At 32.5% G+C, this 16,269-nt stretch overlaps 2 protein-coding genes across 6 annotated transcripts; both read right to left on the bottom strand.

The window, feature by feature from the left end:
• Positions 1 to 118: 118 nt before the first annotated feature.
• Positions 119 to 5,480, bottom strand: LOC108478199 (cyclin-dependent kinase F-4-like). 2 transcript variants are annotated; one of them, XM_053023388.1, is made up of 19 exons: positions 5,251 to 5,480; positions 4,296 to 4,556; positions 4,178 to 4,228; positions 3,522 to 4,076; positions 3,357 to 3,435; positions 3,183 to 3,251; positions 3,018 to 3,107; positions 2,793 to 2,931; positions 2,597 to 2,699; positions 2,455 to 2,507; positions 2,300 to 2,366; positions 2,028 to 2,136; positions 1,823 to 1,888; positions 1,669 to 1,737; positions 1,480 to 1,543; positions 1,270 to 1,386; positions 1,028 to 1,059; positions 835 to 913; positions 119 to 566 (listed from the first exon to the last, which is right to left on the bottom strand). In XM_053023388.1, exons 4-19 carry the CDS (start codon positions 3,527 to 3,529, stop codon positions 412 to 414), a joined length of 1,299 nt encoding a protein of 432 aa, XP_052879348.1. In that variant the 5' UTR covers positions 3,530 to 4,076; positions 4,178 to 4,228; positions 4,296 to 4,556; positions 5,251 to 5,480; the 3' UTR covers positions 119 to 411. The 2 variants fall into 2 exon arrangements, with proteins under 2 accessions (XP_052879348.1, XP_017636121.1); XM_017780632.2 differs by lacking the exon at positions 4,178 to 4,228.
• Positions 5,481 to 6,718: 1,238 nt separating this feature from the next.
• LOC108478197 (probable methyltransferase PMT21) lies at positions 6,719 to 11,131 on the bottom strand. 4 transcript variants are annotated; one of them, XM_017780629.2, is made up of 8 exons: positions 10,758 to 11,131; positions 9,358 to 9,657; positions 9,123 to 9,271; positions 8,823 to 9,018; positions 8,484 to 8,694; positions 7,586 to 8,261; positions 7,414 to 7,491; positions 6,719 to 7,333 (listed from the first exon to the last, which is right to left on the bottom strand). In XM_017780629.2, exons 2-8 carry the CDS (start codon positions 9,634 to 9,636, stop codon positions 7,111 to 7,113), a joined length of 1,812 nt encoding a protein of 603 aa, XP_017636118.1. In that variant the 5' UTR covers positions 9,637 to 9,657; positions 10,758 to 11,131; the 3' UTR covers positions 6,719 to 7,110. The 4 variants fall into 4 exon arrangements, with proteins under 4 accessions (XP_017636118.1, XP_052879346.1, XP_017636119.1 ...); XM_053023386.1 differs by having other exon boundaries at positions 9,954 to 10,999; XM_017780630.2 differs by lacking the exon at positions 10,758 to 11,131 and adding an exon at positions 9,840 to 10,744.
• Positions 11,132 to 16,269: the final 5,138 nt, after the last annotated feature.

The following is a 16,269-nucleotide window of genomic DNA, read 5'->3' as shown; positions in this document are numbered from 1 at the left end:
GACCAAGTTTATTTTCTTTACAATAAAATAATTAAAAAGAATAAAAGAAAACCTTTCACCCCAATACCGGAGATTCAATTATCAAGGAGAAGAAATTTCAACATGCAAACCAAAATCATTGACAAACTGGCACTTCATTATCAAAGCAAAGGTCAATAGAAACCAAGCCACTCTCAATTATTTGTAACAGAACACAACACATGTATCATATCATGGTTATTGTTAAGAAAACACACAAACGGAAGACATAACTGATAAAACCAAAGCTCTCTAGCTCATTTCGATATTTGGACTCCATCAATATATAATACCCCAAGATATGCATTATTATTAAAAAGACCATCTCATCATTCCACGCTACCTTCTTTCCGGTGATCAAGTATTAGTAGGGTTGGCAAAAGAAACATGTCGTTAAAATCCGCAGTCCACAGAACCCCAGCCTTTATATTCAGAGTGCCTTATTTGCCCAACATTCAGCCGCCGATTTCCAATTGTAACATTTGCCAACTTCTCCGCTACATCTGAAGCTCCAATGGCATTCCTATCCTTGTTGATGGATGTGGCAACTGGACCAATCATTATATTTTCATGTCAATAACATCCAGAATACCAAACAAGACAGTAACGCAAGAACATCTTTCCAGCTCAATTACATTCATCTTCAACAACCAAAATGTGTAAAGTATTATATCGTCGACTTTAACCTTATATAGAGTTCATTTTCCTTATTTTTAAAAGGGCTGTTAATATAGTCATGTACTCATAATATGATAGATATCTAGATACAATGAAAAAGCAACAGTTCAATACATACATAGATATATAAATGCTTACATGGACTCTTTCTTCCTGGTGGTCGATACCTTGGTTGTTTGGCAAAGCTCTTCAAGGATTTATCATTCTTATTAAGATCCTTTAGGGTGGAACAGGAAAAAAAGAAACAAAGAAAAAGACCATATTTAGAAGCATTGTACAAAAATCGCTACTAGATAACTAGAACCACTGATACACATTAGATTACAATTACCTGATTAACCATCTCCAGCTTGCGTTGCACACCTGCATGTATCAACCATAAGTAGGGAATCCCATCATATAAGATCTTGTAGGAAATAAACAGAATTTGGAGTTGCAATTTGGACGAACAAAACAAAGGAACAACCATATACAGCTCCATACAATTTAGTTGCTAATACCATCACTAATCAGAAGACCAAATCCAACGTCATTACTGAACTACCCCAGCAATTACACATTAAAATACATTACCTGTGCCCAAAGATGCATTTGCCTTCAGAGTAGAATGATTGCCAGTGAGCTTTGCATTAGGTAGAAACCCAGAGAATCTCCTAGGTGATTGCTGTTCCCATGTTCCTTTCACCCCAACTATGCATGCAATTAAATATTAGGAACAAACTAAACCAGATAACGAATTCTCTCAAAAAGAGTAAGCAAAATTGGTAAGAGCTTTGAACAAACCAGATGGAGGAGTTCCAGACACAGCTGCTTTGGGACGAAGAGAGGGTGGAACATAATAACAGCTCTGCACAACAAAGAGAAAATATGTCAAAAGAGCACTAGCAACAACATAATTGTCATTTTAACCTCGTAAAAGAACACCCCAGAACATTATTAAGAACACTGAAATAACTATAAAAGACACACCACCTGAAAGAAAGGATGTCGAAGGGCCTCAACAGCCGATGGCCTTTTGCAAGGATCCCATGAACAGAGAGACTAAAAACAAAAGCCAAGCAAAAGTCAATTTGAACAGTCCCATCAAAGATAATAAAAAGCAACAAAGAGCAGACTTGCACTTAACTGTAATAAGGTTGATTGCATCATCACTTGCTGATGGTACCAACAAAGACAGATGCACACCAGGGAACTTAAATGTTCAATAACACAGATGAAAAGAAAAATCAGATTCTACTCTCTAATAATATGACCACACTAACTTTACATTGGTAAAATAACTTCGAATTAAAGCTATGAAGCGTGTAATCACAATTAAGAGGGAGTAAGACCTTTGGGAATTGGTAGTTTATAGATCTTGCAAGGTTAAGCCCGTCAGACCACGTATACTTAGTTGGAGTACCTAATACACTGCAGATTTTGTAGATTTCATCTGCTTCACTGCACACATAATGAAAGGTTAGCATCAATCCTGTGAACAACCAGCCAATTACCCCGAGTTGCAGAACAGACTAGTAAAGAAAAATAAACATCACCCATGTCTAAGATGGCATAATCTCGGGGGGAAAGTTCACAGCAAAAATAATAAATTAAAAGAACATACCTGGCACCAGGAAAAAGAGGACGTAAGGTGAACAACTCGGCCATTATAGCACCCATCGCCCACATATCTGTAAGCAAGGAGATAAAGGCATAATTAGAAGGCTGCTAGCATTTCCATACATAAGTGAATAAGAACCGATTACACAGAGAACTTGCCAACTTTTGAAGTATACAGGTATGATTGAAGAAGTATTTCAGGCGCACGATACCTAAACAAGTCAAAGTTTAGATAGTAGTAATAGAAAAAAAACAGAAAAAAAAGGAAAACAAAATAAACTCTCAGAAGTATCAAACTTACCAGCGTGTTGAGACATATTCTGTGTATGGAGGATGTGAACTGATTTCACGTGCAAGACCAAAATCAGCAATTTTGATTATGTCTCTAGAAACCAACAAATTCTCTAGAAAGAAAAGGGCAGTTAGTCACATAAAATATCTTTGAGTAAATGTACAGAGAAAAAAACATGAATCCTGTAGATTAAATTAAACAATACCTGGCTTTAGGTCACGATGAAAATATCCACACTGGTGCATGTATGCAAGACCTTGAAAGACTTGGAAGCACCAATTTCTGATTTCAACTTCTGAAAAATGCTTTTCTCTGTCTTTCATAAGCCGGTAAAGATTGCATTCCTGGATAATTGCATGTTTTCAGAAAGATAGCTAAAGCTCCAAAGATCATAGAGCAAGTTATAACACAAATACAAGCAGTCACTTACCATATATTCAAACACAAAGTACAGAACATTATTTTCCCTGATGACTTCCTTAAGCTTCACAATATTGGGATGATTCATTCTCCTCAGAGACTGTCAAAAGAGATAGATTATAATGCATATGAAAAGAAAAAAGGAGTAAAACCAGAACAAAGGGACTCATATTACCTTAACTTCTCTCAGATTCACACACTCTTCCCACGAGTAATATTTCTTCTTCATTTTCTTAATTGCAACCTTCAAAACAGATGATACATATTTGAAAAGGATATATCAGAGTCAACACATCAAAAGAAACGTGTTTTTACAATTTCAAATAAATAAAATTGGGGGCATACTCACAACTTCACCAGACAGCTTATTAATAGCTCTCCACACACAACCAAATGTCCCGTCACCAACTTCCCTGAGTAACTTGTACCTAATACCATCCAAAAATTGATAAGCAAACCTTAACTTGTAGAAAATAAATATACTGTCTAGCACATCACAGATAAAACAACATACCTCTCCATTCTTGCAGAACAAAAAGTAGCACTTTCTTTATTCAAGAGATGTATAAGAAACAACGATAGTCATATGAGATATATCTTCAGAAGAAGATTGCTTGTATTAGAAACTATAAAAACATCAACTGTGCTGCTGGTCAGCTAAATCCACCATTAATTTCCTCTGGCAAGATGCAAAAGCATAAAACCAGAAATTTTATTGTTGATGGGCTTCAGAGCTTTATTTGTTACTAAACCCACAGCTTCGAGCAGAGAACAGGTATCAATTGAAGGAACAGATGAACTCCACAAAACATACTGATAGGACACAACCAGAATGATGTGCTCTATCAAACAGGAATGATCCCAAGCTCAAGATACACTTTACTTGGTTCAAAAGCTTCATTGCAGTCAACTCATCTAGGATAAATAGAAACTGTTGCAGAAAGCTCAAAACACCAACATCTCATCACTGATCAGTGCCCATCAGGAGCAATAACAGAAAACTAACTTAGAACTACAACTGCTACAGGCTTAGCATGCAACTTTAAACTGCCTATCGATAGAGTCAGACCTGTGATAACAGAAGAACAAGAAAAATATGATAGAGATCAGAAAAGGTTCAACCAGTTTAACAGATATGGGCGAACATGATTATGCAGATACATGGAGCACCTGAAAAGCATTTTCCCAAAATCCTCATCTGGATGTTTTGTCATCAATTCACTGCAAATAAAATATTTAGATCCTACTATCTTATTTTTAATCAAACACAGAAGACAGAATTGCTTACTTGCGGAAATGTGCTAAAAATCCAACACCTATCTCAGAAAAAACTAGCATTCCAGCTCCTGTGTTGAGTGTTAAAAGGAGACTGAGAACTAAGTGCAATTGACAAAGGAAACCAAAAGAAAATCTCCACGGGCAAGGAACCGCCAATCTAGTACTTCTTGGAAGAAAAACACTCGGAAAAGGTAGCAATTTGACCAGAAGCACACTTGTTCCATGTCTTGAAAAGGAAACTAAATCCCTCTAAATCCAAGTCAGGTACAAGCTGATATTAAAAAAAAAAAATCAATCGAAACTTTGAGTTAAGATAGATCTAACATGGGCACATTGAATTTCTACAAGAAAATAAGAAAATAGTAACATAACTCATCAACAATACTTGGACAAAGCTTACTGTTTCTTGCCAGAAAAGAGAGGATAGAAGTACAGTATTACTCAGAAAAGAGTATACACTAATTCAAGAATACAATATGCAACAATGAAAAAAAACTGAAATAACTTTCAGTCTAAGCGATATATCTACAAAAACTGGAATAATCAATCAACAAAATCCAACTAGCGTCGACTCGGCAGATCAGGACAAGTCAATGCCCAATTCCAGTTAACAACAATTCATATTCTCCGATTATAGTAAACCAAACAAGCAAGCAAGAATCCCCGTGAGACAAGCATCATAAAACATCAATAGCAACTAATTAATTTAGGAAAAGATGAACAAACCCCAAGATGTTATCTGATAAATCAAACACGGAAACCCTTATCGATGAAATCACTTAATTCAATACGAATCCCTCATTATGAAACAGGCGGAGAAAACAACGTGTCTATATCAATAAATTGGAAAATAGATTGGATAAAAAGAATCCTAATAAACCCTAAACACGAAAAAGAAAAAGAGAGAAAAAGAAAAGAAGGAAAAAGAAGAGAAGGAAAAAGAAGAGAAGGTGTCAGATCTAAACCTGAAAAAGAAGCGGCATAAACACCGTCGCCAAGGACGGGAGGAGGTGGAATCCAGAGCGTCGCTATTTCTCTCTCGCAAAAGTAGAATTTTTGGGTGTCTTTTTTGTTTGTTTTGGAATTATTATGGTGCGAAATACGGAATGGCCTTTAATATTGTTATTGGTTGAGCCAAAGGGGGGTTCATCTTGTGTGTGCACCAAGAAAAAGCTTAATTATGTGGGTAATTTTTATTTTTATTGTTTGAAAATGCGTGTCTATACTGGGTACGGTAGTCAATATTCCTCTACTTGTAGTTGGCCCGTTCCTTCGCTCTCTCCGTTTCTTCTAGATTTCCTCCTGTCATTCTGATCATATTTGAGGGGCCCAAATCCAACTCCATTGGTAATCAAAATACATTGTATATTTCTTTTTTAAAGAAAATATCTTGTATATTAAAATAAATCTAAAACGAGTTTAAACTTTTTAAATTTTAATCTCATCAATATTAATATTATCTATCTGATTTTAAACCAGAATTTTTAAAATGCAAATCTTTGCCAATATTTTGTTCAAATAAATAAGTTTTAGGTAAATTTAACAATTTGAATTTTATGAGTTAATATAATTGTAAAAAATAATATAAAAATGTTGTATGAATATCATTAAATTTATAAGTATATAGTGTAATTAAATAGATTTTGAAAGCAGTGAGATTAGATTTCTTCTTTAAGCATTTGAATCAAGTTTAAATTTTGAGTTCGACATGATAAAAACAAATAAAAATATATTTTTAATATTTTAAGTGTAATCATGTGTTAATTAAAATAAGATTATAATATTTAAAAATAATTATTTTAAATGAAATTTAAATAAAATGGAGTTAATCAAATCTACTTTTAAAATTCTTTATAAAAATCAATCCCAAATACAAATATTCTTCAAGAATACCTTTTTTTTAATCATTAGAAAAATGAAAACAATGATGGAAATTCAATGGACCACTTAAAAGAAGAGAAAAAGGGGAATGTAGTTTAAAGCTTGGTAGGTGCGTGGCAACATATTCAACCTCGCCTTGGGTTGCTGTTAAATGAAGTTGGCATTATATTTAGGGAGTTAAAAAGAAGAATATTGGGGTGAATGCTGAGGTGTTGTGATTGACTCGTAAATTGGCGCCACCTGTCCAACAAGAATTCTAGGTGTAGCTGTAGACTTACACGTCATTTACAAACTGACCGCCCCCTTTTTTTCAATTGCAGAATACAACTAAGCAGTCAAAGCACCCGGAAACTAGGCGGCCATTGTGATTGCCACACCGCTATTCCCAAGCGCCGGGTTAAATATAATTTATGCTTAAATTTGAGTTCGGCAAATAGACGGTGCCCTCCGTCCCTACTTTGTTGGGCCTTCACTTAGTCCATAATCTTAATGGGCTGGACCTATTTTTTAAGAATGCCTTTGGATTTAGGGTTTTAGTCTAATAAAAAATGATTTGGAAAGCAGAAATAGTTTTCATTACACTTGTAAAATCACAACTGGGAAGGATGTGACAAAATAATAATATTTCCACAGCCATCCCAAATTGACAACATATAGAAGAAAGAAAATAAGGCCCACAAAAAAAATAAAGAAAAAAAAAATTAAAAATCTGTGTCTAGAATAGATAGATGCCTTACAAAGAATATATATCTATAAAATCAACTATTATTGGGGGGAGGCTAACCCTTCAATGGACGAATATGAATCTAGAGGCTCTTTGATTTCTATGGATATGCTTGTATCCGTATGCAGCTTCCATCTTTCAGCTCCAACGTTACGCTTGGAAGAACAATAATATTATATTATATAGTACTTTTTAACTTAACCAGGCAAAACATATATTGTCATCTTGAACTGCTGCTAGCGGAATACCAGAGCTTTTTCTGGCAAACTAATAACTTCTCCTTGGCTACACCATATTCGGTGTCTTCTCTATGGCAGCTCCACTTCAATCCCTTGGCAATGCTGGCTATTGCATCAATAAAATAGCTTGATTCCCGTATTAATGCATAACCCTTGGGTCGCAGGATTCGGTCCATCTCCAACAGTACATACTTCATGTCACACCTGCCAAAACCAAACATGCAATGTTCTCAACCCAGAACAAAGCAAAGAACATCAAATGGGAAAATGCACCGAATATCTACCTGTGGCTCTCAGCTGTGAAGAGGCCGTCAAGGTGAAGGAGATCATATGTTCGAGGATATGTTGAAAATGCTTCACACCTGGAAAAGATACAACAGATTAGACACCCATGAGAAACATCAAAAGAACAACATGACTAGGATTCAGATGCCATGTAAATGCATTTGAAATTACCAATCATGAAAAGTTCCAATAAGACCCCGATCGTAGACCACAGGCAGTGTGTTGGCAGCGTAGGAAGACACCACATTCATGGTCCACAGGGAATCATCAATAACAGCTGCAGCAAAACCTCCATAAACTGTATTCATGTCCATAACATTCCTTATCTCATTGGTCCCAAGTGCAGGGAGTAACTTTTTGTAGTGCTTGGCTCGGACCTTCCACTTGCCGTCATCATGCTTTAAAGCACTGCTACTCCCACCGGGAACATTTGAGATGCGCTCAGGTGCGACTTGCAACCTCTCTGGCCACTTTGGCAGGGACTCTAAAGCTGACTTCTTAAGTTCTGGCTTTGGGACTACAACACACGGGCGGAGTGGAGTGTACCATGCTGAATCTGGTTCAAGACTATCATCACACTTGGCAGGGTAGACATCTGGCTCAGCAAGCTTATTGTAGCAACTACCATCTGAAGATTTCTGCCACACAGCAATATCGTCCTTCTTGGCATACATTTTAAAGCACATCGAAGTCAACAAGCCCTCCAACTTCTCATAATCAGATTTCTGCTCTTCCACAGTTGTATTCCATCCTCGCCAGCGGTTTTCGTAGTTTACAGGAGGTCCGGACAAGACCCAAAAACCACCAGGACGGAGTATGCGGTGAACTTCAAGGAGATATATTCCACCTGAAGGCAAGAGCATCTATGTTTTAAAAACTACAAGAGTGAACAAAAGGGGCACTTATTTGATACAATATAACCAAAGTAAAAGCTTGCAGCATCAACAATGATAAATAACAAATTATAACGGAATCTCGTACTTTTTTGGCATAAATTCATAGATAACGAGAAGATTATGTTATTTCATAAACAACAGTTAAAGCACAGCTGAGAATGCAAGCTATTTACCGAATTCAGTCCATGGGATAAGGCATCTTGAGCAATGAGCCATATCAAACGAATTTGAAGGGAAAGGAAGGCGCTGGGTAGAAATGACACCAAGAATTGCAGGTATTCCTCGTTCCAATGCAAACTGCACCTGAGCTTCATGATTATCTCTCGGCGCAAGAGAAACTGTCAAAATCCCACGATCTAATAGATCGCCTCCCCAACTTGCAACCTGCAAATAAATCAGAAAAAGAAAAGGTTCAAATTTTGGAAAGAAATAGGAAGTGGGAAGCAAAGAGACAGACAATCAGTTGCTTCCATAAGTCAATTTAAACATCGGAAACAACAACTGCAACTCACCCCACAACCGGTATCAATAGCAGTTCGAACCGTGCCATCTCTCATTTCAGGGATCAAATCCTGCATCAAATCAACATATGCACCAACACCTCTAGGGAACATAGTACCACCACCAGGAAACAGGAATTTCTCTCCTTGTTTCCTCAACCAGTTCTGATTAGATTTCTGCTTATTGATCCAGTTATATGGCACATTCCTGGAAGTACATCAACATGTTATTATACCATGCGTACTTAAATAGATAGATAAATAATTAAACAAATCAATTTGATCCTCTCAGTCATCAACTAGCTATAGTACCTGTACCAACATTCATCACGGCTCTTTGGCCATCTGATAGGTGGCTTATACCCATCAGGAGGTGGAACCAAGCATTGCTTCCTCTCCGACATCGGAGGACAGTGGCGTTCCAAGAAAGTAAGCCGATGCGAACCATACTTCCTCCACCTCTGCAGCAATAAACACAACTCATCAGCACAACAATTAAAGATCGAGCAGCCTTAACTTCATTAAATGAACAGTCATGTATTACTACCCTGGGATCAGTGCATGGAGTGTAATCCTGGAAATCAGCGCTGCATTCCGGGAAAGCCATGGATTTGATTTGAAGGGGGTCCACTGCAGGTTCCTTAGGAGAAGAAACAGTCTTGGAAACATCCTGCACACTCTTTCCCTCTAGTCGACTTTTCTCAGAACAGAAGATTCCACCAAGATAGAAAGAAAACCCACATAGAACGATAACAAGCAATGTTGCAGGGACAATCTTGAAAGGTTTTTCAGGTTGTGAATGGTATTTTCCATCTTTATGCTTCATGGTTTCAGAACTATTTAGTTACTGCAATACAAAAGCACCAATCAGTCAAAACAGAAAAGAAGAACTCAACTGAGAAACACAGTTTCTGATTTTTTTTTCCCCTCGGGTAGATGGGAGCAAGTGAATGGCTGTTGTTGAACAAAATTGGTGTGCAAAAAACTAAAAAAGAAAACCCATCAATATGTAACATGAGGTGCACGTACTGATGGTTTAATTTTAAAATGAGATGTTAGCTTTCTAGGAGAGATCGGAGTGATGGATACAGAAAGCATCCATCAACCCAGGAGAGGACGGAAAGGGAAAGGAAAACCACGCACCCACCACCACACCAGGAATCAAATTTAATGTAGATCTTGCTAGCAATCCGGAGCTTAAAGACAAGACCTTGAAAGCTGTAAAACTCGAGAGATCTAATGCCAACTACTACCGACATATAATACTCTGCATGGTTACTTTGCCTTTATATCTTTCACATGATATAGGGACCCAACTTAGCATTATAACCACGGTCCCCATTCATCCTATATTTGATACACACACTCTCTCCCCCACTTGAGTCAAAAAGGTAACAGAGAAACTACAGATTTGGCTTGCTACCCACAGCATGGAAAGGAAAAAAAGGGAACCCAGACATGCTTTGTAATCATTTCCTTGACATGGAAGAAAAGGTTAAATCGATGTCAGTGAAGGCCAACCGGATCTTTTTGTTTTGGTTTTTTATTTATCATCAACAATTAACCAATGAACAAAAATGCAAAAAGCACACAGTACCAAATGCCAATATGCCATTTATGCACTAACTTGGAAGCAAAGTAGGGAACTTTTTCTTTATTCAAAATTTAGAAACACCAAGAAAACAGGAAAAGAATAAATTAAAAAAAAACAAAAACAAAGGAAAGATTTCGCTGGACTAGTAATTTAGAATGGAGAAGAACCACAGTTTGATGTATATAAGGAGAAACCAAGTCTTTCCCAAGTGATTAACTGAGAATAGGAAATTGATAGAGAGAGAGAGGAAGAAAGAAAAAAAGAGGTCAGATCTGTTGAGGCAATGCCAGAGTTATACAGTAAAGAAAAACAAGAAAAAGAAAAGAAGGATTGTATTTGGAAATTGAGTGTACCTTTTCTCACTTCTCTACAATTACAAGTTGCCTGTGACTGTCTGAGTTACAAAAAGGAAGAAGAAAATAGAGGGGAGGTGTATGTATGATTATGGTACAGGGATTTGTATTAAAACGAATGGGAGGATAAGAAAAGAGAAAAATGAGCTGCAAAAACATACAAGTAAACACAAACAAACGCAGAACAAGCTCAAGCTTTTAAATAAGGTGAAAGAGGTTCCTGGCCCGTCCTTTCTGCCTGGCTGTCTAATCCCCCTCGTCTCCACTAATTTTTATTGCTTTTTTTCTACTAATATGTTTAGGTTTATTTTATTACTAAAACTTTTTAACTTTTTTTTCTTTTGGACTTAAATCTTAAACTAAAACAAAGGGCATAAAACTATATATATATATATATATATAATTCTTGGCTTTTGTGAGGATATTGCCGCTGCCTGAATTCTTTCTAGATTTGTGTTTCTTTATGTATTTTTCATTTTCATGTACAAAAATTATTGGTTTTTAAATAATATAAATTAATTACAAAAATAGCTCGAAAAATTATTTACAAAAGTTGTTTTATATTATTTTTGTAAAAAGCCAATTTTATTATAATAACAACGGTTAAATGCCTATACGAGTTCTTGAAATTCACAATTTTAGTTGATATTTAAATTTAAAATTATATATTATGGAAAAATATTTAGTAGATTACTAATGAAGTTCTTAAACTTGTAAGCATAATTAAAGGGTTAAAATATTAAAAATATATAAATATATTAATTTTTAAAATTACTCGTGAAATAAAATAAATATCAATGTTCTAAATACTAACTCATATACTATAACAATATAATATTATAACAAAACCCATTCTAGCATAGTTTATACATTGTCGCTTGATGCACTAATACGATGACAACGATAATTAATAGGTTTCATTAAAAAAATCATATAAATTATCATAAACACAAATTTCCGCATTGAAATAAAAAGATTTGACAAAATAAAATCAAGAGAATCAAAGATTACATAGAAATATTGAACCAAATAATTAAGGTAATCAAAGATAATGAAGATTTCCATATAGGTTATGATTTTATTCTGTATTGCTTATTTAACTTGGCTTCATTGTTTAAACTAGAGCAAAGATAAAATATAAGGAATAATATTTATTACACTACTAATAGAGTTTTTAGACTTCAAAGGCTGAAAAGTATTTTATAATATTGAAAAATAAATAAATATTTGAAAATAAGAGACACGTGGCGTCTTTTTAAGATTGATTGTGAAATTAAAAATATATAATATCAAGATACCAAATACTAATATTGAAATAAATTAATTTAACAAATATATGAAATAAATGAGCTATAAAATTATTAATATTATTATTTAATTTATAATAAATTAGTATTTTATTTTTATATTTTAAGATTAAATAACATTAATATAAGCATTTCCATTTCATTATATATATTTAAAAATATTTTTATTACATTTCTTTTCGAGGAAATTCATTAATAATAAACAAAAATTAATGTTATAATGTAAAATTTTACAAAGTTAGTATATTCAATTGACTCGTGCATTCTACGGATATACAAACTAATTTTTAACTAAGTTGATACTTTTTGCGAACCTAGCTAAATCATTAATTTTTGCATCCGCGTTCATTAAAACAGTTACATGTGTTCAAAATTTAAAAAAAAATTTGCAATTTTTTATAATTTTAAAAATTAAAATATATAAATTAATTTTCAATTTTTATAAATTCTATATTTTAAATTCATAACATATTGAAAGGTTATCACATGGTATCATAGAATGATTAGTAATGTCATATCAACACAAACAAACGGGATTAATTCGTAAATACCAATCTAATTGATTGTATATAAATTCAGGTACTAATTAAATAAAAATAAACTAAATACCCATACATAAATTCAAGAGATAAAATATATATTAACCCTACATATTTACACGTAGGATGGACTGAAATGAGTTGTTGTCTAAGAAAAAAAAAAGCAAAGAGGTTGCTTGTTTCTAAATCTGAACATACCGGACGCATTTCCTGAATATAATATCTAAAATATGTATTTTTAATTTTGTGATCAACTTTTTTATTTATATCTAAAATAATATCATATGGCTTATTTATTTATATATATACCTTGATATTTTGCAAATTTTTGTATATTTAAAAAATTAGAAAAAAAAGTATGTAAAACATTTGTGGACAAAAATGACAAAATGTATATGTCATGACTGAAAAAAGTTGACCGAAGACTAAAGATACACATTTTGGAAAATTGAAAGACTAGAAATAATCAAATTATGGTGGAAGGACTAAATTCACCAAAAATGTATATATAAAGACTTTTTTATGAAATTTAACCAAAATAAATAAAGAAAACTAAAGAGAGAAGCTTTCAAATCACCGACATTGGTTTATTACTGACTTTATTTTTAAACTTTTGTTTTTTTGCTTTTCTTATTTTATTGTTCTCACAAACGCGTTTTTGCTTTGGTTTTCTTATCCTTTTTCCTTTTTTTGGAACAAGTTGCTTGTTTTATTAATTTTAATAATTTTTTTTATAACCACAATTACTTCGAAATAGAGATAAGTTTTAATTTTATATTACTGAAATATTGTATTTTGAAATTAGATAATTTAAATAAAATATTTTTAATAGCAATTTTAATGTTAAATACAGTAATATAAAAAGTAAAAAAAATTAGTGGGCCCTTTATTTTCGAAAGATTTTAAATACAGAAAATGAACCAATAGTTTAAATGTTGATTGGATTTAGTCTGACAAAGTTTAAATTATTATAATCTCGAAATAGACAACATATTAAGGAATTCCATTAATTAATCAGGATATTATGCAGGCTGACATATTAAGCCCTCTGTCTGCCGACAGGTTTAAGGAGGAGGAATATTTATTTGAAGATCACAGGAAGTAACTCGCTAAACAACATTACAGTTTATACCGACAACACCAAGGTTTCAAGTAGCAAATGGATCACATACATGTACATATACAACGTTTAACATATAGATTATTCTAATGAAATGTGATTGTAAGGAAAATTATTTTATAATATTTAATATAATTAAAAATATTAGTTATAATTTTAAAAAGTTATATTATTATATTTAATTAATTAAATAAAAGATAATATTTATGTATAGATTAATTAAATTAACAAAAAGGAAGAAAAAATAGCATTGAAATATATTTTATTCACCAATCAAAATTGCCTCTTAAGATCTATAATTGTCTCAAAAAAGCTTAATGTACATATATTACTAGACCTTTTGAATAATAATCGAGAAGACCTTATGAAAATTGAACATTTTTGCATAGAAGATGTAAAACTAATATTGGACATTCTAGAAAAGAAGTAGAAAAGCATTTTGAAATTGATTTATCGAAATTTTTAATCTAATAGATTTTAAACCTTCAGCACAATCTTTAGATTCTAATTAGAATTGAATAAATGTATATAGGAAAATTCACTTTGACTTTGAAGTGATTATACGCACTATATAATATATATATATATATATATATTATAGAAAGAAAAAGCATATGTGCTCAATTTTTATAATAAATATTATTATTAATAATATATTTTAATTAATTTTTTAAAATTATTTGTGATGTTAATTGAAAGTAAAATTATTTTAAATTTATCTTACATTTATATTGTAAATATAATAATGTACATATAAAATCATATATACATAAAACTTGTTTTTGAATAATTTTTACATATAACACTTAAGAATAATCTATTGAAATAATACAAAATAAATCAAGTAGTAAGACAAAGGAACCTTAAACTGATATAGAACAAAATTAAATTTTATCTTAATATTTTTAAAAATTTATTATCTACATGAAAAAAAATATTCTCACATTTTATCATTGAAAAATAACTATTAAAGGAAAGTTAAACTCCAAAAGAATTAAATAAAATTACTGCCCATGATACTACAGGCTACATAGTTTAAAGCTGATTGTCTATTTTGCCCAGTTGGGAGAATTTATAATGTTTGAAATTTGAGCTGATTTTTCAGGTAGGTGTTGTAGTAGTCGGTGGTCCAAATTTAATTTTTAATTCTTCTAGACAATGGTTCCCCTGGAAAATGTGAAAATATATAATATGTAACACAAAGTTTAAAAAAAAAAAACTTAGAGGTTATTAATATAATTATTTATAATGTCTGATTAGCATGTGAAGCCACAAATTAAAGCTTAAAATAAAAATTTAAGGAAACTTCCTTTATTTGTATTAATTTCTCTTTAAATAATTTTTATGATGACTACTATAATTCCAAATTATTATTGCTTAAAATTAAAGAGAGTGTTACGAAGATATTAAATTAATTTATTTTTGGCTAAAATAAAATTTTGATAAATTTAACACGTTTTGAGAGACTATAATAGAAAGGTTGATAATAGTTGTATCATATCCACGGGAGCCTAGATATATTATTGCTTGGAGACTTGGTAAAGAATTAGCCTGCATATGTAAAAGCAAAACAGGGTCAGATATCCTTTTATTTTTTCCCCAAACAAATTACTATCATCATATAATCAGAATAGCATGCTTTTCTTTTTCCTTTATGACTAGTAACCTACCTACTCAGACTTGTAATTTTGAATTAATAAAAATAAAAATATCCAAAATAAGGAAAATTTCAACCCTGATTAGTAGTTTTGACTTTTTATTATTTTATGTCCAGTCTCCAACTACTACTTAGTATGTTGGATTTTCACCCACTAAAGTCAATAATTATGCTTAAAAGGGTCGCAATCTGTAGGACTCAAACTGAATGGTATTTGATAGATTAATTAAACATGCTTATTAAGTCCATTCACCCATCATTCAGTGGAAGAAATGAAAAGGTGAGATTTTGAGAGATATGGTCACCTCTTCATTTCTCTTTCTTTCTTTTATTTATTTTTAACATCTAATTCTTCATTAGTAGTAATTAAAGTACACATATAGAAGGGAAAAGGTTGCAGCTAATTAGACGACTATCTCTTTTTCTTTTTTCTTCTTAATTTCAAAAGGTATTTTACTAGTATATTACAAATTAATATTTAAGTATTACCTTAATTTAGAAGTTGCAATTATTTTACTTTTTTATCAAATTAATTAATTTTAACAAATAATAATTAAATATGGTAAAACACTGGGGACGAGACATTACATGAAAATGGGAATAAGGGGGAGAGAGGATAGAGGAGAAGTTAATGAATGATTTCACATGGAATTAGGGAAAAAGTGGCCCCGAAATGACGGTGTGGCTGTCACGGAGTCATGAGATGAACACGTTTCCTACCATTTTAAACTAAAAATCAAAGAAAAGAAAAATAAATATACATGCCTGATGCCTGCCTACTATCACGTAATTTGCCGTCGCTACATATATTAAATTAATTTAAGCATATGATATCGAAAGGGAAATGCACCACATGGCATGTTATCACCATGTGCCATCCTCAGCCTTG

Source organism: Gossypium arboreum, chromosome 12, assembly GCF_025698485.1.
Source record: "Gossypium arboreum isolate Shixiya-1 chromosome 12, ASM2569848v2, whole genome shotgun sequence".
Lineage (NCBI taxonomy): Eukaryota > Viridiplantae > Streptophyta > Magnoliopsida > Malvales > Malvaceae > Gossypium > Gossypium arboreum.
Note: the sequence above shows the minus strand (reverse complement) of the source record. Positions and strands in the feature narration are given on the sequence as shown.

Coding starts and splice junctions, on each gene's coding strand:
- LOC108478199 (XM_053023388.1), bottom strand. Junction 1,738..1,822: donor ATGCAATCAACCTTATTACA/GTTAAGTGCAAG, acceptor TTTTGTTTTTAG/TCTCTCTGTTCATGGGATCC. Junction 1,060..1,269: donor AAATGCATCTTTGGGCACAG/GTAATGTATTTT, acceptor TGATACATGCAG/GTGTGCAACGCAAGCTGGAG.
- LOC108478197 (XM_017780629.2), bottom strand. CDS start 9,636: ATGAAGCATAAAGATGGAAAATACCATTCACAACCTGAAAAACCTTTC. Junction 9,272..9,357: donor CTCCATGCACTGATCCCAGG/GTAGTAATACAT, acceptor TTATTGCTGCAG/AGGTGGAGGAAGTATGGTTC. Junction 9,019..9,122: donor CGTGATGAATGTTGGTACAG/GTACTATAGCTA, acceptor ATGTACTTCCAG/GAATGTGCCATATAACTGGA.